The sequence below is a fragment of the Chelonia mydas genome, chromosome 10 (genome assembly GCF_015237465.2).
Source record: "Chelonia mydas isolate rCheMyd1 chromosome 10, rCheMyd1.pri.v2, whole genome shotgun sequence".
Taxonomy (NCBI): Eukaryota; Metazoa; Chordata; order Testudines; family Cheloniidae; genus Chelonia; species Chelonia mydas.
Genome location: NC_051250.2, coordinates 70,889,229 through 70,912,284, shown reverse-complemented (window position 1 = coordinate 70,912,284; position 23,056 = coordinate 70,889,229). Strand labels below are relative to the sequence as shown.

Sequence of the window (23,056 nt, the reverse complement as noted above, 5' to 3'; positions counted from 1 at the left end):
AGTTCCATAAGAGCTGACCCATTCTGTCTCTGCTCAGTTGGTGAGGTCACAGCCTGAGATGATATGGCTACAGACCTTTCAGAGAGCTTATCTGAAGACCAAAAGAGAGAAGCTCAAATCCATTTTTAGAATTAAATGTCCGCGTTCCATTTCGGCATTCTCTGGTGAGTGAGAATTAAAGCCAAGAACTGTAAACTGCAGATGTGATACAACCGCTCTGGAAAAAAAAAATCAGCAAGTAGTGATGAAGTCAGTCTATTCTTCCAGCATCTGTGTGAACGTGGGCTCACGCTTCATGCTGAAAGCAACTGGCCCTTGTTTTATTTCGCTCCCCTGTGACGATTGTATCTCTCCTTTAATCTCTGAGTAAGTTACCTACACTTTATCACAATACTTTTTAATGTGGTCTTTCTTAGCTCCTTGATTTGGCTCGGCTCCCAGTGTACTCCCTGATTCAGGCACAAGGCCTTGCAATTTGTGTCCGAAGAGGCAGGGCAGTCAAGTGTTCCTCAGTGTAGCATGGGGAAACATCAGCAGAATGGGATATAATTAATCCCAATATTTGATCAGGTGGCAGGTCAAGCAGCTATCAGCCCAGTGTAACTGTCAACACTTAGTTACTTTATAAAAGGTGGTATTCTATTTTAAATTATAGTGTGAATTTAAGGCAAATAAGTTTAAACCCACTTTTCCCCTCCCTAACGTGGGAGGTTCTGTTATATCAGCTGCAGTCTTATTGATGACAAGTAACTCTGAGTTGGGACGTCATTGACAAGGATTATCTATATCCCTGTAACAGATGAATTACCACTACTAACCTGGAGCTTTCAAAAAATTTTTATGATATGGACCACACTTTAACACAGAGATGATCTTATGCACTATAATCAAGCTGTGGGGTGCAGTAGTGCTAGTCAGAGAATGCACTTTATATATTGGCTACGGTCACGTGACATGGGTCAGGGTTACAAAAGCTTATGTCACATGACTGGGATCAGTATCCAGAGCCTCCTGTGTATGCTGCTATAATGGACCTCTTCCCCTCCAGTTTGCAATTGTAAGGACCACCTCTCATCTTGTTCACAATTCCATAATCTTTTTGGGACCTCTGCAGCAATTACATGGAAAATGGCATTAGGAAAATATTCAGTGTGCCCTGTTTGCCTTCTAGTGCATTTTTAGAAGCAGGATATATGAAAGAGGAACCAAAGCTACGTGACTGGACAATTCTCCATGGACCGCCATAGTTATCCAGTCATCTACCTCACCTCATCATAGGGGAACTTCTATGTTAAAGCAAAGGCACAGAATTAAATCTAGAAATGGCCTTTAACTCCTCTCCGTTGTCATTTCATATTGCAACACCATTCCATCATTTCAGGGATCTCCTAAGCAGTGAAGTGGATTAAGAATGGAGTTTCAATCTTAGCTCTGACTCTGTGATGGATTTTGTATGTTCATGTCAGACATAAAAAATTATTTTGTCCCTTCTGTTAGTGAGTGTAAATGTGGGTGTGGAGTTGGGAGGTGACAAACATATTTTATTTATGAAGGGAGGGATATGATCAACATCAGACTTAGTTTTCTGAAGGTCTTACAGTGAAATCTCTCATCTTAACTATGTCATAGATATTTTTTCACTCAGAAAACTTGCAACTAGACCTAGAATATCAGGAGGTGCTGTCCTTATTGACAGTATTGCGGTTGGGGACTTTGAACCGGAATCGCCAGTTCTGTTGCATGTGAGGGTTGAGATGCATTGGTAGAACAAGGTTAGTCTCTCAGGGCTGGTCTCCACTACAGGGAGATTGATGCTGCTGCAATTGATGAAGCAGGGATTGATTTAACGGGTCTAGTGAAGACCTGTTAAATTGATGGCAGAGCAATCTCTGGTCAACCCTGGTACTCCAGCTCTCTGAGAAGAGTAAGGGAAGTCAACTGGAGAGTATCTCCCATCGACACAGCACCGTGAAGATACTGGGGTAAGTCAACCTAAGCTACGTCAGCTCCAGCTACATTATTCACGTAGCTGGAGTAGCGTAACTTAGGTTGACTTGCCCCTGTAGTGAAGACAAGCTCTCAGTTTTCTTAGCACTTAGACTTTTTTGAAGTGATCTTTGATTTCTGATTTAGTTAAAAGAAGCACCATTGTCTATAAGTGAAATTCAGTTTTAGTCAATTCTTTGGGCTGAATGGAATTGCTACTAATTTAAATAACTAGAAAGGAAATATGAATAAGTTTTATATAGGCAATATTTTGCTTTTTTATGGTTTGTACCATAATTGAGAGTTCTGTTGGATGCTTTACTGTAGACTTAACTAAAGGATCAAGGATCACAAGTTATGTTCTTATTACCAACATACCTTCAATAAATATAGAGTGTACGGGGGTAAACGATCAAGATCAAGTCTTTAGTTACATATGATGTCTAATAGTCTTGCTTAAAAAGTGAACTGGGTACTTCCCAATTTTAGCCTTCGTGATACCTATCTATAGTGTTTTTATAACATTTATCTCTCTGCTAGTCTCCAATCACAGAAGTATAGTAAAATTGACACATACTATAACACATAGTATTTGATAAATCAAATTTTGGTGTTAGATCATGCTTGTTTATAGAAAGTTGATGAAAGTCTTTAGTTGTATAATTGATCATCTGTGTATTGCATATATGAAAAAGGAAAGTTTTCCGATGACTTCAGTGAGAGCTTGATCATGCCCCTTGTGGCTCAAAGTTGGTTGAATCGGGGGAGGCTGGGGCTATTTCATAGACGCATAAAAATATAGGGCTGGAGGGGCCTTGAGAAGCCATAAAGTCCAGCTCCTTGTGCTGTGGCAGGACCAAGTAACCCTAGACCGTCCCTGACAGGTGGTTGTCCAACCTGTTCTTAAAAACATCCAATGAGGGGGGTTCTACAACCTTCCTTCGAAGTCCATTCCAGTGCTTAACAACCCTTATAGTTAGAAAGTTTTTCCTAATATCTAACTTAAATCTCCCTGGCTGCAGATTAATATCATTACTTCTTGCCCTACCTCCAGTGGATAGGGAGAATAATTGATTACCATCCGCTTTAATTAAAAAAAAAAAAACAAAAAAAACCCTCTCAACATATTTGAAGACAGTTATCAGGTCCCCCCTCAGTCTTCTTTTCTCAAGACTAAACAGGCACCATTTTTAAACCTTTCCTTAGAAATCAGGTTTTCTAAACCTTCTGTAATTTTTGTTGCTTTCCTCAGGACTTTCTCCTATTTGTCCATATCTTTCCTAAAGAGTGGCACACAGAACTGTACACAGTACTCCAGCTGAGGCCTTACCAGTGCTGAGTAGAGCAGGATAATTTCCTCTCATGCTTTACATACAAAACTCCTGTTAATACACTCCAGAATATTAGCCTTTTCTGCAACTGCTTCACATTGTTGATTCATATTGTATTTGTGATCCACTGTAACCCCCAGATCCTTTTCTGCAGTACTAAAACTTAGCCAAGTATTCCCCGTTTTCTAGTTGTGCATTTGATTTTTCCTTCCTAAGTGAAGTACTTGTTTGTATTGAATTTAATCTTGATGAATTCAGACCAGTTATTCAATTTGTCATTTTGAATTCTAATCCTGTCCTCTAAAGTGCTTGCAAACCCCGCCCCCTCCCCGTCATATGCATATTTTATAAGCTTACTCTCCACTACATTATCCAAGTTACTGATGAAAAGATTGCATAGTACAGGACCCAGGACTTACTCCTGTGGGATCCCACTAGATACACTCTCTGTTTGACAGGGAACCATTGGTAACTACTCTTTGAGTATGGTCTCTCAACCGGTTGTGCACCCACCTTGTAGTGTATAATTTCATCTATACCACATTGTCTTAGTTTGTTTATGAGAATGTCATGTGGGACTATGTCAAAGCCTTATTAAAACCAAGATATGTTACATCTATTGCTTCCTCCCATCCCCAGGCTAGTAACGCTGTCAAAGAAGGAAATTAGGTTGGTTGGACACGATTTGTTTTTGACTAATCCATGCTGGCTGTTCCTTGTAATCCCATTATCCTCTGGATGCTTACAAACTGATAGTTTAATAATTTTTTCCAGTATCTTTCCAGGTATCAGACTTAAGCTGACTGGTCTGTAATTCCCGCTTTTTAAAGATAAGTACTATGTTTAGCTTTCTCCAGTCCTCTGGGACCTCACCCGTTCCACCGTGAGTTCTCAAAAATAATTGCTAATGATTCTGAGATTATTTCAGCTAGTTTTCTAAGAACCATAGGATGAACTTGATCAGGTTCTGCCGACTTGAAAACATCCAGCTTATCTAAATATTCTTTAACCTGTTCTTTCCTTATTTTGGCTTGTGCTCCTTCCGCTTTGTTGTTAATATTAATTGTGTTGAGTATCTGGACACCATTGACCTTTTTAGTGAAGACTGACGCAAAATAGGCATTAAACACCTCAGCCTTCTTGATGTTGTCAGGTACTAGCTCTCCTTCCCCGCTAAGTAGAGGACCTACATTCTCCTTGCCCCTAATGAATTTAAAGAATCTCTTATTACCTTTTATGTCCCTTGCTAGGTGTAACTCATTTAGTGCCTTAGCCTTTCTGATTTTGAACCTACATGCTTGTGGTATTCTTTTGCACTCCGCCTTAGCCATCTGGCTATGTTTCCATTTTTTTGTAGGAGTTCTTTTTGATATTCATGTAATTAAAGAGCTCCTCATGGAACCATATTGGCCTCTTCCTATCTTTCCTTCACATGTTGAGAACAACATTTGCTTCCCTAGCAGACGGCCTAAGCTTAATTCATGCTGCTCGACCCATGTTTATATGTTCTACCCCACAGGAAAGAGATCAGCTTAAAACTTTTTCAATTGTTTATTCTGAGACTGTTGATTAGGGCCCACAAACCCACTAGTGCCTTCACCACCACAACATTGCGTACAAAGGGAAGAGAGAGGCATTAATAAAACCAGGCAAACTCTTCTAGGTTCCCCAATGTGTGCTACCTTCTTCATGTCTCCTGTTTAGATTGTAATCTGTCCAGAGCAGCAGCTGTCTTCATCTGTGTGTCTAGTACAGTTCCAAGCACATTGTCTGCATTTAAACAGTAACAGTAGTTATGAGAGATGGCGAGGTACCAAAGTTGCCAGTGTAGATGGAGAAACTGAGCTTTTTGAAATTGGTTAGAAAGTAATTACTTCCTGCTGGGTAGGTGGACAATGGCTGATTAAAATCCAAATTTAAATATATTGTGGTGAGTGAAAACACAAAGAGGAGTCAAAGTGGTCAGTGTTTGACAGCAGAATAATTACCATGTCTAAAACGGAGTCTCAAAGTGTGCAACTTGTCCAGCATTGTGTACTATAATTAGTGATCTTTTAAAATATTTACCAGAGGGATGAGGCCCAAGTGAAATGCCTCTGCTGTGTGCGATGCTTCCTGTCAATGAAGTTTGTTTCCGAAGCCATTGGATGGACAGATACGTTTTAATCAGTTACCTAAAGGCAGTAAAACTGCTTTCTTGGGGAGAGCCAGGGTGATACAGGTCACTTGGGATTTGTGGGTATCTGATAATGACAGGCAGGAAGCAGAATGTATCTTGGTCGTTTTTTAATATGGGAGTAGTCCATGAACATTATTACAAGCAACATCGTAACCTTGTGTGACTTTCTCTTGGGATCCTCAGGCAAGACGAAAAGAAGCTTTGATCTTGATTTGGTTTTGTAGTTATAAAGGCAGGAGACTCTGATAATCTCTCCTGTAATGTATTAGTTGGGCACTTGAATTTTCTCTTAATGACAAGGTGATTTTCTGTTCCTCCACCCCCAAAACCTTTGACTTCCACAACATGAGAAGGACTTTTAAATGAGGAGCAAAGAAAATATTAGTCAGAGTTATTTAAAGGGTCTAAGGAGACTTTTTAGAAAGTCTTACAGAAAGCATCATGCTTGGGTAAGTTCTGACCTTTCAGAGTAACACATTATATTTGGCAGCTCTAAAGAACAATGTGCAGCTTTCCCTTTGTATCTTTATTTTTTGTCTCCCAGATGGAAATGTAAGGTATCCTTGCATATACTTCTTTCCTGCAAAATTGTCCTTATTAAACTATGCACCAAATGATGATGTTTGATACCTATCCTGGCCTTTGATCTGTGATCCTTCCATTCCCAACTCCCCAAATTCTTGTCCACGTCATGCAAGGATAGTTTGTCTCCTATTCTGTTGAACTGTAGAGTCCACCACTGCTGATGAAGCACGGTGCTGTGTTCCTGAAAACAAATATGCTGCTGCTTAAATCCTGGACTTGCAATTTGTTGTTGCCTCTTAGGTCAGACCTCACAGGTCCCCACAATTTAAGAGCCACTTTGATAAGTCTCACACTAGGAGCTGCATTAACCCATGAGCCTTGCTGAATATCAATGTAAACACCTTCACACATCGATCATGTATTTAATATAATGTTAATTCACATATTTAAAGCAGTCTTATCTAGAGCAGCCTCATGAAATGAAATGACCATCAATTGAGAGCTTTCCTGCTTAAAGACCATACTCCTTCCAGACTGGTCATGGGGTGAGTTGCAGTTGGTAAATCCCTTCTCAGCCTTCCTCCCCTATTTCTCACGCATTCCAAACACTGACACACAGTTTACTTAATTTAGTTTGAACCAGCCCCTCCTACTTCTCCCACCCTATATTGCATCTTTTCTGCTAGGTGGGTATAAATGGGGCTTGTCTGTGTATGTAAATCTTATGGTGAAATAACATAAATGGACTGGCTTAAACAAACAAACGCAAGGCATTTATTGTCTGAGATTCTGCCCTTAAGTCACCATTATCTTGAAGTATTATAGCCTACGTGATATTGAAATAATTTGTCCCTTCCCGGAGGCCCCTCTGCCCCCTGCTGAAGGCACCATATTGTTCTGAGCTGTAACATCTTTATCGTGAAGTTGGTTATTTTAAACCCTGAGTACTAAAAAGCTTTATGAACTTCTTCATTGGAAAAGTAGCTACTATGCAATGCACAGTAACTAATTTGTTAAGATAGAGAACTCAGGGCCTGGCAGATATATGCTATCTCCCCAGTGGCTGGGGAGCTCGCTAGCAGCAGGAACAGTGGAAAGAATTGCATCCCTTACCCCACATTGGGTGATAATGTGACCAGCTGTCACAGGAAGAACACAGATCCCAGGACTTAACAGAGACTTCAACTGTTCTTTTTGGTGAAGTATGTGGGGGGAAGGACAATCTGGTGGTTAGGGCACTAGCGTAGGATATGGAGTTCTCTGCTCCACTACAGACTTCCTGGGTGATCATGGGCAAAGACACTTAACCTCGCTGTACCTCAGTTCCCCATCTGTAAATGAGGATATCATCACTTCCCTTATGCTCAGAACTGTTGTGAGGATAAATGTATTTTAAAAGATTGTGACGTGCTTGGGGGTGTACTGATGAAAAACACCATATCAGAGCGAGCTATTACTATTTATGTAAAATTAAATCTATGTATTCTGCAGCTCATTTGGGTTCTTAAATGGCTTTTGAAAATGTTTTTTCAGTTCCCCTTTAAAAAAGACCTGAATGCCAGTGTACGTTTTCAAATCACTGTAAGCTTTCAAATCTCATCAGAAAAACATATCTGCTCTCCTTTGCTTGTCACCTCTTTCTCTCTTTCTTATGTGGCTGTGTAAAGTGTGTTGAGACACAGTTTGTAGGGAAGATGCTATGTGACATATAGCTGTCTAAATAAACCAATATGTTTTTATTTATAAACGGAAAATAAAATATAGTAAGTCTTTGTTGAGATCAGTGCTATGTACTGCCACCCAGTGGCAGCTGCGTTACAGGACAAAGATTTTAATGCTGAGGTTCTGCTTTCGAGTCAGTGCTACTTGTTGCAAATGATTGTTTGTTAAGGAGTAAAAGAACTAGTTGTCTAGGGCAAGAGGAAAAATACAGGTCTTTAGTAAAATATAGATACAGTATATTATATTCCTAGTTGCAAAAAAGTACGTCACTTTAAAAATTGGCTTGATTATTACTGTAGCTCTAAGTGCTGTGGTGAAATATTTGTAAGTGGGAGAGGCTGTTTTGCAGCTGGTAGGGAAATTGACGCTTCAAATCAAACAGCGGTCTGAGCTGCATCTTTTGGCGTGTGATGCTAGAGAGCGGATCAGAGTAGAGTGAGGAGAGCCCTTCTGCTGCCATGTGCCTTTAAATGGGGGAAAGGCTGAAAACCGATGAGTTTAGATACAGCTGCTCTGCTTTAGAAATTATACCATTGATAGGAAACAGTCTAACAAACAGTATGGTCATATGTACTTAGCCTCCAGGAATTCTGAATCTCTCCTTTTAACTCCATAGTGCCAGGGCTGACTTTCCATTTCTCAGGCAGCTGATGCATTAACACGGCCTGCTATTTTCCCATTCCCATGTTTTAATAAAAGGGCCCATTTTGTCGCTTTTGGTTGAAAGTGGTGTTGATCACTCAGGCAGGTACTAATCAAATTATATGGTTGAATACCTTAACAGTGTAGCCAAAAAGGCTCAGATCTTGAAAGGTATTTGGGCTCCTAACTTCCATTGAAATCAATGGAGGTGAAGAGTCTAAATACCTTTGAGGATCTTGACCTAAGGCTTGGAGAGAGGGGCAGGGACAAGGAACGCTGAGCAAGTTAAAGTTGGCTTGTAAGATACCATAATTCCATCACAATAGGTTTCAGGATTCCTGTGGACCCCAGGATGGTCTGATTGGCACTATTGCAGCAATTCTCAAACTGTGGGTCACGACCCCATTTTAATGGGGTTGCCAGGGCTGGCTTAGGCTTGAACCCCACGCCCCACCACCTAGGGCTGAAGCCAAAGCTCGAGGGCTTCAGCCCTGGGCGGCGGGGCTCAGGTTACAGGCCCCCTGCCTGGGGCTGAAGCCCTTGGGCTTCAGCTTCCCCACCCCCTCACCCGGAGTGGTGGGGCTCAGGCTTTGGCCCCCACACCCGGGGCAGTGGGGCTCGTGCAGACTCAAGCTTCAGTCTCCCCTTCTGGTGTCATATAGTAATTGTTGTGGTCAGAAGGGGGTCGTGGTGCAATGAACTTTGAGAACCCCTGAACTATTGGATAGGATAAGTGGTAAGGGTACAGGCTTTGGGGTCATTCACTGACATTTTGGGGCCACATATAGAGATTTGCCCCCCAACTAACATTAGAACAACTTTGGAGCTGCTCACTGGTCCTGCTTTGCCCAATGCCTGAAGTAGCTTACTTGGGGTCATTACATTGGGGCTTGCATACAGCCAGAGTAGTATGCAGACAATATATACTATTAGATAATATTAGATGATTAGACTATTCGATTATTAGACTGTTAGATAATCTACTCTAATCTCATATTAGATTAGACTGTTAAATTATTAGATAATAATACTGCATAATAGTAGAATAAACCATTCTAATAGTAAAAAAAACCCTAAAGTAATACAGCAACATTGATTTTTTTTTTTAAGATATAGCTATGTTACTCTTGGAATACTGTAGTTACCTAAATCGTGAAATAATGCCCAGGCAGTAAACTTCTAGTTCCAGCTATTTTTCTGATGATGATCCCAGCAATATAATATATTTGAAGGTCTCTTCAATTTTTTTTTATTACTTAGGTGTAATTTTGCCATTTCAGTGTTAATTCTAACATGCCCTCTTAGGTATTAGGAATTAGTTGGAACACTTCTTGGCCATTTTCATATCAAGTCACAATGTGTGTCTTCCTTTTATCACCACTGAGACACAGGTACTTTGCTGATTTTCCCCTATGGGTATCTCCCTTTCAGGTTGCCCATAGTCGCTTGCAGAAGTGCACCTCATGCTATAGCTATTTGGGAGATGGACGTACATTGTCAAGTAGTGTAAGCTTCACGAGTCCTGCAAGATGCATATTCTCTTACCAAGTGTCTTCCGGAGTATATCCATTGGTGTGGGGGTTTCAGTATTGATCACACTAGTCTGAATATATTTAACTTCACTGTATTTACTATAGATCCCTTAAGTTTCTCACATGTCCCTATTGTCACAGGACTTCTGACTCTGTGATCTTCTGGCTCTGTGTTCCATGCTTTCGACACACAACTATCCTTCCTCCCTCAGAATGGTCAGTTAACAACATATTTCTGGACCAAATACTTCCTCACAGACGTGGCAGTGGGAGTCATTTAGCACAGGGGTTCTCAACCTTTTCCCTTCTGAGCCCCGACCTCCCCCCGCCGCCCCCACCAGCATGCTGTAAAACCTCCACAGCCCACCATGTCACAACAACTGCTTTTCTGCATCTAAAAGCCAGGGCCAGCATTAGGGGGTAGCAAACAGGGCAGTTGTTTGGGACCCATGCCACAGGAAGCCTCATGAAGCTAAGCTGCTCAGGCTTTGGCTTCAACCCCATGTAGTGGGGCTTCGGCTTTCCCCCCTGGGCCCCAGCGAGTCTGATGCTGGCCCTGCTTGACGGACCCCCTGAAACCTGCTTGTGGCCCCCCACGTCCCGGACCCCGGGTTGGGAACCACTGATTTAGCATATGAATCTGTTTCAGTTTTGGCTTTGTGATCCTCTTTTAACACCGAAACAGGAGACTGGCTGGCTCAGGGCACTGTTAATGAGGTATAAGGGGTGTCCTCTCTAGGCGCATGGTTCAGTCACTATTGTAGTGTGGATTAAAAAACATATATCGTCTTTCAGCTATTCGATGGCCTATTGTGAAATGAGTTGGGATCGCTGAATTCACTCTAGTGGATAGGAGTTCATATTGCAAAATTGGGCCCTGTTAGGGTGACCAGATTGCAAGAGTAAGATATCAGAACACATGGGGGAAGGGGGCAGCCACAGGCACACAGCCGCGACTGAAGCCATGGGGGTGCCGCACAGCCCTAGGAAGCTGCAAGGGGGGCGTACGGCCCCTGCTGCAGCCCCCGCCACAAGGCGCAGGTCAGGGGCACAGGGCCCCGGCTCCAGCCCCCAGCAGAAGCCACGGGTCAGGGGCACAGGATCCTGGATGCAGCTACAGTTGCAGGGCAGGGGAGCGAAGGGTCCCGGTTCTATCCCTGGCTCCAGCCCCAGCTGCAGTCAGAGAGGGGAGGCCCACAGTCCTGCCTTCAGCCCCAGCTTCAGCCTCTGGCAGCTGAAGCAAGCGAGATCAGGGAGGTCCGGAATCAGTGACTGCCGTGCCCTCCCTGACTAAAGCATAGACTTAGTTGTAATCCATATTTAAACATACAGATTTATCTGTACACTAAACAAATGGGGGTAAAGGGTGGGGTTTTTTATTCAGTCAATAAATCAACTTCACAATTTGCATACCTCTCTGATGTGCCAGAAGTTTGTACTTCTTGGATGACTTTGCCATAATCATGACTTGCTTCTGGGCAGTCACAAAGTTGTAGAAGACTTTGCAAGTGATCCAGAAATTCATTTTGGCAAGGCTTTCACACGGCACCAGGTGTATGCTGCTTCGATTCCGAACATCAGTCCAGCGGGGCTGGAGTGGACTGGTTAGCGCTTACCTGGGGCCCCAGTGGCGCTTACATAGGGCAGCTCCTGGGAAGCTGCCGGCAGGTCCCTCTGGCTCCTAGGGTCAGGGGTGGCCAGTGGGATCTGCGTGCGCTGCCTGCGCCCACAAGCCCCACCCCGGCAGCTTCCGTTGGCTGCCACAGAGCCGGCGCTCGTGGTGGCTGCAGCGCGGAGACCCCCCCAGCCGCCGCTGTGCCTAGGGTCCACAGGATCCTGCCAGCTGCTTCCCAGGAGCTGCCCTAGGTAAGCGCCACTGGGGCCCCAGGTAAGCGCTAACCAGTCCACTCCAGTCCCGCGCCAAAATATCGGGGCAAATGGCATCCTGACTGTACATCGCTCGGGACGCGAGACAAACAACTAAATATTGGGACATCTGGTCACCCTAGGCTTTGTTTTAACTGACACTTCTGCTTGTCTCATCAGAGAGGATCTCAGCCCTCAGTTCTTTTAATCTGAAATCTTTCATCGGCACTAACATTAACATGGATCATTTAAAATAATAGAAAGGGAAAAACAGAAAGTCAAGCCAGGGATTCTGAGATTAGTCTGATGGCGTATCCTTACATCGACGAGCTGTGGCTCATTTAAAAAACAAATATAATGGCTTCAGACGCCTCAAAGATCAAGAGGCTTGTAGTCATTCACTATGAGAATGGACCCAACCCCACTGCAAATCTGACAAATTTCCATTCCACTTATTTCAGGAGTCGTTTCTTGGAGGCCTTATCTGCAGGGAGCTTAAACACTGCAGCAGAATGACATCCATCTTTCTTTGCATGCCTGGCCTAGGTCATCACTGTTATCTGGGGGTATTTTCACATAAGCAGGGATTTCTAGTGCTACTCAAGTCAAAACCTCCTATTTAATACCACCACCTCCATGCTTCCAGATCTGATTATCTGCAAAGTGACTTGGGTTGACATGATCTTTTTCCAGGGGCACTTCTGAGTCATAAAATGGCAGAGTCGGGGGTTGCTTCCGTGACTGGTATGAGTTCACTGTACCGTGGGCCCCTGACCTGTCCCCTTCTAGCCTCATTCCTTTAAAACAGATATGCTAAAAGATTGATTAGCGGGTGAGTCATGGTGATTTGAATCTTGAATGGGATTGTGGGATCCTCACCTTCCCCTTGGTTTTGAGCTGCCATTTATTCTCTCTACTAGACACTTTCCGTGGAAAATTTCATGTATGCAAAAACCCAATTTTTCCATCAAAAATAGTTTTGATGGAAAATTTTCATCCACCCCTAATGATTTCCATTTTACAGATAGGGTTGCCAAGCCTGCAGGATTGGCCTGGAGTCTCCCAGAATCAGCACCAATCTCCCGGTGCCCATTGAAAGCAACCCGGGAGATTTTAATAAGATATTTTAAGAAAATGACATTATGTCAAGTTTTTTGGGGAGGGGGGAATCTCCCGGAATAGCTTCAGTCAGAGTTGGCAACCCTATTTACAGATGAGCACACTTGAGGCACAGAGAAGTGAAATGATTTGCTGAAAACTGTTCTTGGGGCAGCCCCTCTAGAAGTCCCAGTTTTCTCCAAACTGGGGTCTCTGTATTCATCTCAAATTAGCCCAGTACATCAACTTCATCTACAATGAGTCAGTCAGCCCTTAAACTCCAGAATTCGCCATCTTCCTTTGTCTCCCTGTCAGTTTGTTAGAGGCAGCATGGCATGGGGCTGTTAGTCCTCTGCTCTCCTGGGTCTTTCTGCCTCCTCACTGCTCTGTTTTCCTTTTTTATAGCTGAGCCTGTTTTCCTTATTGATCCCAGCTGTGGGTGCATGCCTCCATGATTGGCAGTTCTGGTCGCTGTGCCAGGGTGTGGTCAGCCTAGTTGCCAGTAAGCAGGGAAGGCTCCTTTCCTGCCTGTGCTCACGTGGTGTTTATAAACCCATTACACTTGCCCAAAGTCGTACAGGATGTGTGTACATTGCAGCTGTTGCACAGTGACTCACAGTGTAGACATACCCACAGTGACTCTGGAGTGAAATCTGACTTCTCTTTGTGTGCCCATAGCAGTAGATAACGTTCCTGGCTTGGAGGTTAGATGACAGCATGCCTACTTCATTTAAAAAAAAAATGCAAGAGAACTTTTATCAGTTCAAGGAGGAAAACAATCAAAGGATTTCAATTTTCTGTGCCCATAAAAGAAGATCCACATTGAAACTGTGTGAACAGCTTTCCATTAATAAAGAAGATACCACTTTGAAAGTATAAATCGTTATGACACCAAAAGGCATAATGTAATAAGTTGACCCAAGAACAAGTCAGTTCTGTTATGAATGGAAACAGAATTAAACCTGTTAAAAGGGCACATTATTCTCACTTGTCTAATCTAACACTCCAAGCCAAACTCTTCAGTAAAACAGCAGAACTCTTCTTGGCAATAGCTGTTTGGAAAGAAAAGTGCTGAAAGGTGTCAGACCTATTTTTTGCATCCACTTAGTAAATTTTTCCTAGTCACCTAATGCATGCTTTTGTGCTCAGCATCAGTGTACTGTAGTAGGTGCTACCATGATGAAAAATGTAACCAGAGATTGTAGTGGTTAACATCAGCAATCTCATGCGTGCATATATTCTGTCCATTTACCATTCTGCTTTTAATAAAACTTCTACAAGTCCTTCAGTTTCACCTTTTAACACATCATACTGGAGTTTACATTTATTTAAATAGTCCTAGGCTTTGTCTGGGTTAGAGGAAAAAAGATGAGTTTTTGATATGTTCGCTAACATACTTCAAAACACCACAATAGGATAAGTGGTATTTTAAAATGTGCTAACTGCTTGAGGTGAATATGGTTCACATTAAAATACAACTTAAACTGTTTATAGTGGAATTTTAAAATATGTTAGCTAGCACATTTAAGAAAATATATCCTTTTCCGACCCTAGTCGGGACATACACTTACAAGTGTATAGGAAACCTGTAAAACGATATAGATTTGCTTTGGGGATGAATGGATTACTGTGGGTCTTGCTTCTGCCATTTCTCATTGAGTCCTCATGTGATCCCAAATGGTACATGTTACAGGGGAATCCTTATGATTCGGTGTCATTTGCAGTATAGGGTCCGACAAGATTGATGGTTCCCCAGCACTTACAGAAGCAGACAGACAAAGATGCTCAATAACTGAATTGGAAATTAGAGCTTTTGCTATATAATTAAACTGTGCAAACATTTAAGAGATTAAGGTAGTCTCTTTTTAGAATACAGATACATTTTTACGAAATAATAAATAATATAAATTAGTAATATTTGGCTCTTATATAGTGGCCATTGTCTAATAACATCGTAGAAATTTACAAACACTGATGAAGTAAGCTCATATAAAAGCCCTTAAAGGACAGGTTATTCCCCTTTTACAGATGGAGAAAGTGAAACACAGAGAGGAAACGGTTTAGCCATGATCACTCAGGGCTCATCAAAGCATAGTTTTTGTTCTCCCATAACTGTAATGGTTTAGAAATTGATACAAAGTGGTACAGTGCCCTAGTGTTGACACAATTATATTGATGTAAGGGTGCTTATATCAATATAGCCACTAATATACTGGTGTAACAGTGTCAACGCTAGATGTTGTACCACTTCAGTTAAAATCAGTTTCTAAATCGATATAGTTGTACAAAAATTGTGTGTAGCTCAGCCCTCAGTGAATCTGTGGCCAAGTCCCTTAGCTTTAGTCATGTGCTATGACCACTAAACAACATTCCCTCCCCAGCTGGAGATACTGAATGTACTTTTCAATAATAGGCTTAATTCATACCGATCACATCTCTGAAATGTTTATTTCATACATGTTGAATCGAAATTTGGGAGTTGAAAGAAATGGTGACCTTTTGGGTGAATGGACATAAAATGGAATGTTTTCATTTCCAATGGGCTTAAAGATAAGTAAATATTAGTCAATCCAAACTAGGTTTGAAATTAAATTATTCTTATTTGTTGGCATGTGCTGGAGAATTGCTTTGATCTATCTGTACTTTCACCAAAGGGGTATTGGCAGCCTGGCTTTCCATTTGTAGCCATTCAGGATGAAAGGGGTTATAATAGCCACCTTGTGTGGCAGTGATATTGAACAGATGACATTATTTGGGTAATATTAAATGAATAAAGGTAAACATGCTTCAATTAAAATGTTTTTGTAGGCTGAGTGCAATAGTGCTATTGGAAACTCTTTCTATGTGGGTTTAAGGAATTTGGCCACATTTGTAACTGATTTGCTTTAACTCTGAAGTTGTTGGAAAGAGAGAACCTTGTACTGTAAACTGTTAATTCATATTTTCAAAAAGATTTATTTTTTTTTAAAGTAACTTTTGGATATGGATTTTTTTTATGATGAAGATGACAGAGTTTTGCCTTCTGTTACTGATTTTAATGAGAGATATTAAAGGCCACCCACTTCCTTAATCATGATCATTAGCACTTGTATATCTCCAGGGGTCTCAAAGTAGATTACAAACCGTTAATTATGCCGTACACAACAGCAGATGACAGTGCAGAAGGCGCATGCAAAGGTGAACTGCAATGCACGATGAATGAATGAATGGCATCCTTTCCATCTTGCTAATGACCCGCAAAGAGAATGTCAACTTTTAAGTTTAAAAAAAAAAAAAAAAAAAGAGCCGTGCTTGTTTTTCATATTAGGAATATTGGGTATTGGCTTCCCGCTTTTTACTGAAAGACTTCGGCAGGGTTTGGAGAGACATGAAGCGGACACCTGAGCTGCAGCTCCCAGGTTGCTAACTGAGGTGGCAGGAGAAGCTTATTCTTAGGCTTTGTCTAGGTAAAAAGGTACCATGTTTCAACAGAATTAGTTAACTTGATTGCGAACCCCACTGAACACCAGTGTAGACACAGTTTACCACCCTTAGTTTGAAATAGAGCTCCACAGTAAACCCATGCAGTGTGGTTTACAGTCAAGTTAAGCAAGCTTGATTGAGCTCACTCGATTAAACCCTCCCACCTTTTTTCTAGTCTAGACAAGGCTTGTAGGCCTTGTCTATGTAGCAGAAAATGGAGCATTTTTCAATTGTGTTAGTTCAATAAGTTAGCTTAGCATCACTGAAATACCCCTTTAGCGCATGTGTAGACACAGTTTAAAGGCTTGTCTATGCTGTGACACAATGTGGACTGCGGGGGTGTGACCAAAATGTTGTGCTCTAATTGCCCAGTGTGGACGCTGTTGATGCAAACTAAAAGGTACTTAATTTGTGTTAACATAGTCCTCTTTCAAACAGGACTGTACTAACACAAACTTGGTAATGTTTAGTTTGTGTTAGCATCATCCACCGGAGAGTGCAACATTTTGGTGTGCTATATAGTTCACAGCCCCCGTAGTCTACACTGCAGTTCAGTGTAGACATAGCCTCAGACCTTTACAGTCATGCTAGCTGATTTTGTCATAACCTAGGCTTCGCTCTAGACATTAACTCAACCAGTTTAGCAAATTCTGAAGTACAATTGCTTTGCCTTGACTAGAGTTTTAGAAGCTGTAAAGTAGTTTGCTACCTTGATCTAACATCACATCTTTAAATCCTAGTCTAGACAAACCTATACAGAAAGCCTGAGGGGTTCTAGTATTTGTCCACATCTTCAGCTTGTTCTGTGTTAGCCCTTTATCCTGCTCTTTTTAACAATAACTAGGTGAATGCATCTATCGTTTTTGCTCTAATATTTGTGAGTTAACCTGTATCTCTTAAGCTTGTTAAAGTATTACCCTGATGGCCTTTGTTTAGTCCATGTGTGTATAAACCCATCAATACACAGTTCTTTTCACATGTACTCTGTGCTGATTACTTTTGTTCCAAAGGAAAGTGATGAGCCATATTTACAGGTTCTGGGTTTAAAAATATTAGCCTCAGCTGCCATTTGTTTAAACAGTCAGCTCTGTTAATGGGGTTGTCTTAAACTTTAGCAGGACTATAGGACCATTTAAGTATTTGCATGTGGATCCCATGGGGGGAACAGTTTGAGCAAGGATGAAGAAACAAAAGTCAAAGCAAAGGGAGAAATTTGTAGGTTAAAAAGCGTGCGTTTTGAATAGTTGCTTCAAAACCGGACACATTTGCTGGAATTGAATGTTTTAGTTCTGCATGTGAATTGGTAATGTTTGAATTTCAAATCTGAGACTTTTTTCCATCTTTTTATTGTATCATTGAAAACACACGCATTCTATTTCTGCCTCTTCTGTGTATTATTCCTTTCACATCCTTTAGAACTCTGCTCTGGTATTATCTCCTGATAGATTGCAGAAGCACTTCTTCTAGTGCCTTTCTGTCGCTGGCTCAGTAATTTTTGTCAAGATGAATTGCAACAACAAAAAAAGTGGGTAGTATGCTAATTGTTTAATTGTAAGCATTACTTTTATCAGCAGTGATGATGGACTAATCTGTGAGCCATGTTACCAGGACTAGTGATAGGTTTAACTCTCAGCATCATCTGGATTTAAATCTGGTTGATATCTGGTCAGCTTGTTCTTGTAAAACAGGGGAAAGCGAAATTGGTAAAACTAGTTTTAAGATGATATCGGTGTGTTCCCTCAGGGTTTTCCACTAGTGTAATGGCACTGGGGCAACTTTTGTATGTCGACAAGCCCTCAGGAGCCTATCTGCTGAAGCCACATTACCACACATAGTTGTCTTCCTTGTGGTTTTATCGTCCAAAACCTGCTTAGATTTACTACCATACGGTACACATCTGGCATATGACTAGTTGGCAGTAGTGTCAACTCTTGTGATATTTGATGACCAATACTTGGACTAGATGACCTCCTGATGTCCCTTCCAACCCTGATATTCTATGATTCTATGATGTTTTTCTTAAAGCCCCAGCTCCTGGAGTCATGGAATTATGCAACATTCTATTTCTTTTTTCTTCCCCCCCTTCACTCGTTTCTCTTTCCTTTTGTTTCACTCGTTTCTCTTTCCTTTTGTTTCACTCGTTTCTCTTTCCTTTTGTTTCACTCGTTTCTCTTTCCTTTTGTTTCACTCGTTTCTCTTTTGTTTTTCATCTCTCTCTCTCTCTTCAAAAAAGGTTCTAACTCTCTTGGCTGTGGAGAAGAGCTTCAAAATGTGACCCACAAGGCCAATTAAAATAACCCTTTTTATTTTTTAATCTCCTGATTTGCATGTCTGGGGGCTGGCCATACAGAACAAAGATTGTAGCTCCAGCTGCACCTTCACCCTGCGTGCCCAGGGTTTGTAATGGTTCTAACAAAGATCAATCACATTACGTGGCACCTTCTCTCATGCCTCCGACATCCATATGCCACAGGGCATTGCACTCTCTAATAGAGCCTCATCCTCTGCTTGTGAGTGATCTCCATATTATAGATGGGGACACTGAGGCAAAGAGAACCTGTGAGACTTGTCTAAGGTCAGCAGCAAAGCTGGGCTAAAACTCCGGCCTGGTTTTCAGTGGTGTACCTTTACTATAGAGTCCCATGAAAAGTGAAAGGGGTTGGAGTGGAAGACTGGAGGGAGAGGTACTTGAGGCGGTTTCTGTTCAGTTAGTCTCCTCTAAGGCAGAATCTCTGTGGTTAGAGTCCTCTAGGGAGGCCATGAGAGCTCTGTAGCCATAGAAACTCCACACACAGCCTCACCCAACCAGCTGCAGACACAGAGATAAGGCAAGAGTAACACTGGGTGGAGTGATGTAGGGTGTTGTGCTCTGTCGAAGGGTACACTGGGGGCCTATTTTCTTGGCGGGAGGAATGAGGCAAATCCAAAGAGGGACATGAGGAACCAGAGATGAGTTTGGGGGAGCCAAGCCAGGGTGATGGAGGGGGAATTCAAGTGAGGGAGCCAGAATGCGGAGCGGAGTGTGGAGGAGCTGTGGGGATCCAGAGGTAGAAGAGGGAGTGGTGATGGGGAACCTAGGGCGGGAGGGTGAGTGAGCACAAAGGAGGATGGAGCGGAAACTGGTGGATTTGTTTGGGAGAAAGTATTGATTTGAGAGGGAGGAGAAGGAGCAATGAATTGAAGAATTTTAGAGTTAAGGTTATATAATGAGACAGTGCTTGTTGTTTAAATATTCAAATTAGATTTTGCATAATCTGCATGGAGCATTTTCCAAACTTGCAACATTAATGTATGCTAAGTGGAGTGATGAAACAGGGCTAGTTAATACAGCTTTAATTTTAAAACCTGAGGCATCAAACTGGTTTTGATCTTAGTAGATTACTGGGCTAGAAAAGGACCAGACATTTTTGGCCTACTGTTCCCAATGATGTGTGTCTTAAGCAATTAATTGTCGGCAAATTATAAAGGATAGCAAAGTCATACAAAACACCCTTTACCCTTGTTATTTCTGTATGTACTTTCCTTCTGTTGCAATGAATGTATCTCTGCGACTGCAGGAGAGTGGATTTTTAATCTATCATAGGTATTTATATACCTTGAAACCAGATTTTTAGAGTTGTATGTGCAAAAGAACGTGTGTAATTTGCGCATACAATTACTTCAGTTACACGCAGAGTTACTTGTGATAACTGCATATAATTTATGTAGAGATAAGAAGGGCTCGAAAACCTGTCTGACCAACAGAAGTTGGTCCAATAAAAGATTTCATTGCATCCCCCACCTTATCTCTCTAATATCTTGGGACTAACACAGCCACACCTATACTGCATGTCTCATTTATGTATACTTTTTTGCACGCAGTAGTTCTAAAAATCTAGGTTGTGCAGACTGAGCGTAGGAGTGTGACCTGAGGCAGCAGGAGATAAAGGAGAAAATCTGCCACTTAGTCAAGGTGTGTCCTGGTTTCATGGACTATTGTATTTGCTATAAATAAGGTTTTGCAGCCTCATCAAAGCATGATCTGCTAGAAAATGTGGCAAATGAGGAGGTAATGCATACCTTGCAACAAGGCAGTGGATATTTTCAAATTGTTATTGTTTGGTGAAAGTGTAATTGCACATGACAATGAAGGCATAACAGTAAATCTTACTTCTAGGCAATATTGATATGTGCCAGTAGATAGCTATTGGGCTGCAAAGGGAGTCAGATTTGAGTCCTGATGATATAAAGCCTATTCTCCTGTCTGTAGCTGTTATTCCAGGAAGGGTAGTTCTATTGAGTATAATTTTGCAACAACACTGTCCTTATTGGTTCCTTACAATCATGTTTCCGCCCCCCTCTCTTTGTAGCAAGAGAAAACTGTATTGAATTTGATGCTTCCCTAGGTTTCCGTGTATGTGTGTTGAGGAGGATGGGAGTGGTCAGTGCTTGAGTTAGTTACCTTGCAGGTATCAGTAGGTAGTTACCTAGGCACAGAGAGAGAATTTAGGCTGGGATACTTTGGATACTTGAGCAATTTTGGGTTGCTCTCCGTGCTTCCTGGTGTGAGTCAATACCAGTGAGATGTTACAGTACCATCGTGATATCACGGTGCTGTGAGGTGCTGATTTTGATCTTGTGCTGATATTTCCAGATGTTGTTGCCTACCATGGCTATTTGAGCTGGGGTTGGGAATTTTTTTGACATAAACAAAAACAACGAGGAGTCCTTGTGGCACCTTAGAGACTAACAAATTTATTTGGGCATAAGCTTTCATGAGCTAGAATCCACTTCATCAGATGCTTGGAGTGGAAAATACAGTAGGAGGTGTGTGTATATATACATAATACATGAAAAGATGGGAGTTGCCTTACCAAGGGGGGGTCAGTCTAACAAGACAATTCAATTAACAGTAGAATACCAAGGGAGGAAAAATCACTTTTTGTAGTGGTAATGAGTGTGGCCCATTTCAAACAGTTGACAAGAAAGTGTGAGTAACAGTAAGGGGAAATTAGTATGGTAAAGACAGGTTTTTCATCAGAAAATAACACATTGTCGAAATCGAAACTTTTCGTGAAAACATAACAGTTTTGAAAAAACTTTAATCAGGCAGGATTCTCAGGTACAGTGTGGGATTTCTGGTGAGAGAGAGTAGCCAGTGGGTAGGGCATTCACCTGGGATGCGGGAGGCCCAGGTTCAAGAATCTGCTCTGCCTGACTGAAAGCAGAAACTTGAACTTGGTCCTCCCAAATTCCAGGTAAATGCCCTACACACCAGGCTGTGTTGGCAATTCTGGGGTGAGGGCTCTATTTTGCTCTCTTTTTTTGGAGGGGGCAGGCAACATTTTGTAAAAGTCTTGGTTTCATCCCAATGCAACATGGGAAAATTGTTTGAAATCTTGAAAATTTTCATGGGATGGGAAAAGTGTTTCCTGTCAGAATCTAATGGCCGAGCCTCTGCATATCTTTTGCAGCTGACTGCTGTGCTTGATGATCCGGTCAAAATGCATTGTGAAATCTACCTGTATATCTGAAGATGGGAGCAAATACTCTTACAGTGATGTGAAAAAGGACAGAGAGAAGAAATCAGGAGCCTTGGAGACCGAGTGGGTCATTTATATAATAAAATTATTGAGGATGTGAACTTGACTTCTGGCTTTTTTTGCCCTTGTCTTAGGGTGACTGTGTTATTACAGTGCTGCTGACTGAAGAAGATGAACTTGAAGATGATGTAGTTTTTTACTTGGTGTTTACTGGCTCCACTGTCCAACACTGCACAAGCACTAGAAAAATTAATCGTGGGACACTGGAGACCATTGCTCCCGGTAAGTGCTTTGCTTTCTTTGCAAAACGCAGCCTAAAAAAATTGTGAAAACGGATGCATTGAAGTTTATTTAAACCTCATGTAATGTTGAGAATCTTTATTATTTTCCCCTATTTGCACAGTCTTTTAGAGTAAAAAAAATATGTATCTGGAATGATCATTTTTAAACCAGGCTTTGACTGGATGGGTTTTAAAAAAATGTTCCGGAGGCAAACAGAGGTTTATAGTGGAATCGCATCAATATGGTAGCATAGTTATTTAATGCATAACTGTTACACTATACAAAAGAAAACACAAAGTTTTGCCTGTGCAAGTTAAAAGACTTTGAGAAAAGGCCAGACAGAAGAAGACACAGTTGCCTTTACAAATTACAAATATTTAGAAATGCCATTTGTTCGACTGGATTTGCAGCACAGTAAGGAACTGGCTGCATTTAGGTTGCTAGGTTTGAGTTGAACAGAGGCTCATTAATGTAGCCACAGGTGCGGTCTTCCTCCTTTCCCGGGGGGGTGTTCAACCCCTGCTGTGCCCCAGGCCCTGCTCCCACTCCACCCCATCACCAAGGACCCACCCCCACCCCACTTCTTCCTTCCCCTGCCCCTCCCCCGAGTGTACCCCGTCCGCACTCCTCCCCCTTGCACCTCCTGCATACCACGGAACAGCTGATTATGAGAGGCGTGAGCCACTGAGAGGGAGGGGGAGGAATTGATCAGCAGGGCCGGCAGTGGGCGGGAGGCACTGGGGGTGGGAGAGGGAGGAGCTGGCTGCTGGTGGATGCTAAGCATCCACTGTTTTTTTTCTGTGGGTGTTCCAACTCCGGAGCACCCATAGAGTCGGTTCCTATGAATGTAGACTTATTGAAACAAGCCCCTGCCTTAAACCTAAAACACCTTCATGCACTTAAACACAG

General features: G+C 42.0%; 1 protein-coding gene across 16 annotated transcripts in view; it reads left to right on the top strand.

The window, feature by feature from the left end:
* Window positions 1-23,056, top strand: part of AKAP13 (A-kinase anchoring protein 13) — a 323,045-nt gene that overhangs the window by 95,656 nt on the left and 204,333 nt on the right. For all 16 annotated transcript variants that reach the window (XM_043524664.1, XM_043524676.1, XM_043524674.1 and 13 more), the window contains exon 4: window positions 22,000-22,147. In XM_043524664.1, the coding sequence (XP_043380599.1) occupies window positions 22,000-22,147 (148 nt within the window). The remainder of the gene's footprint in view (window positions 1-21,999; window positions 22,148-23,056) is intronic.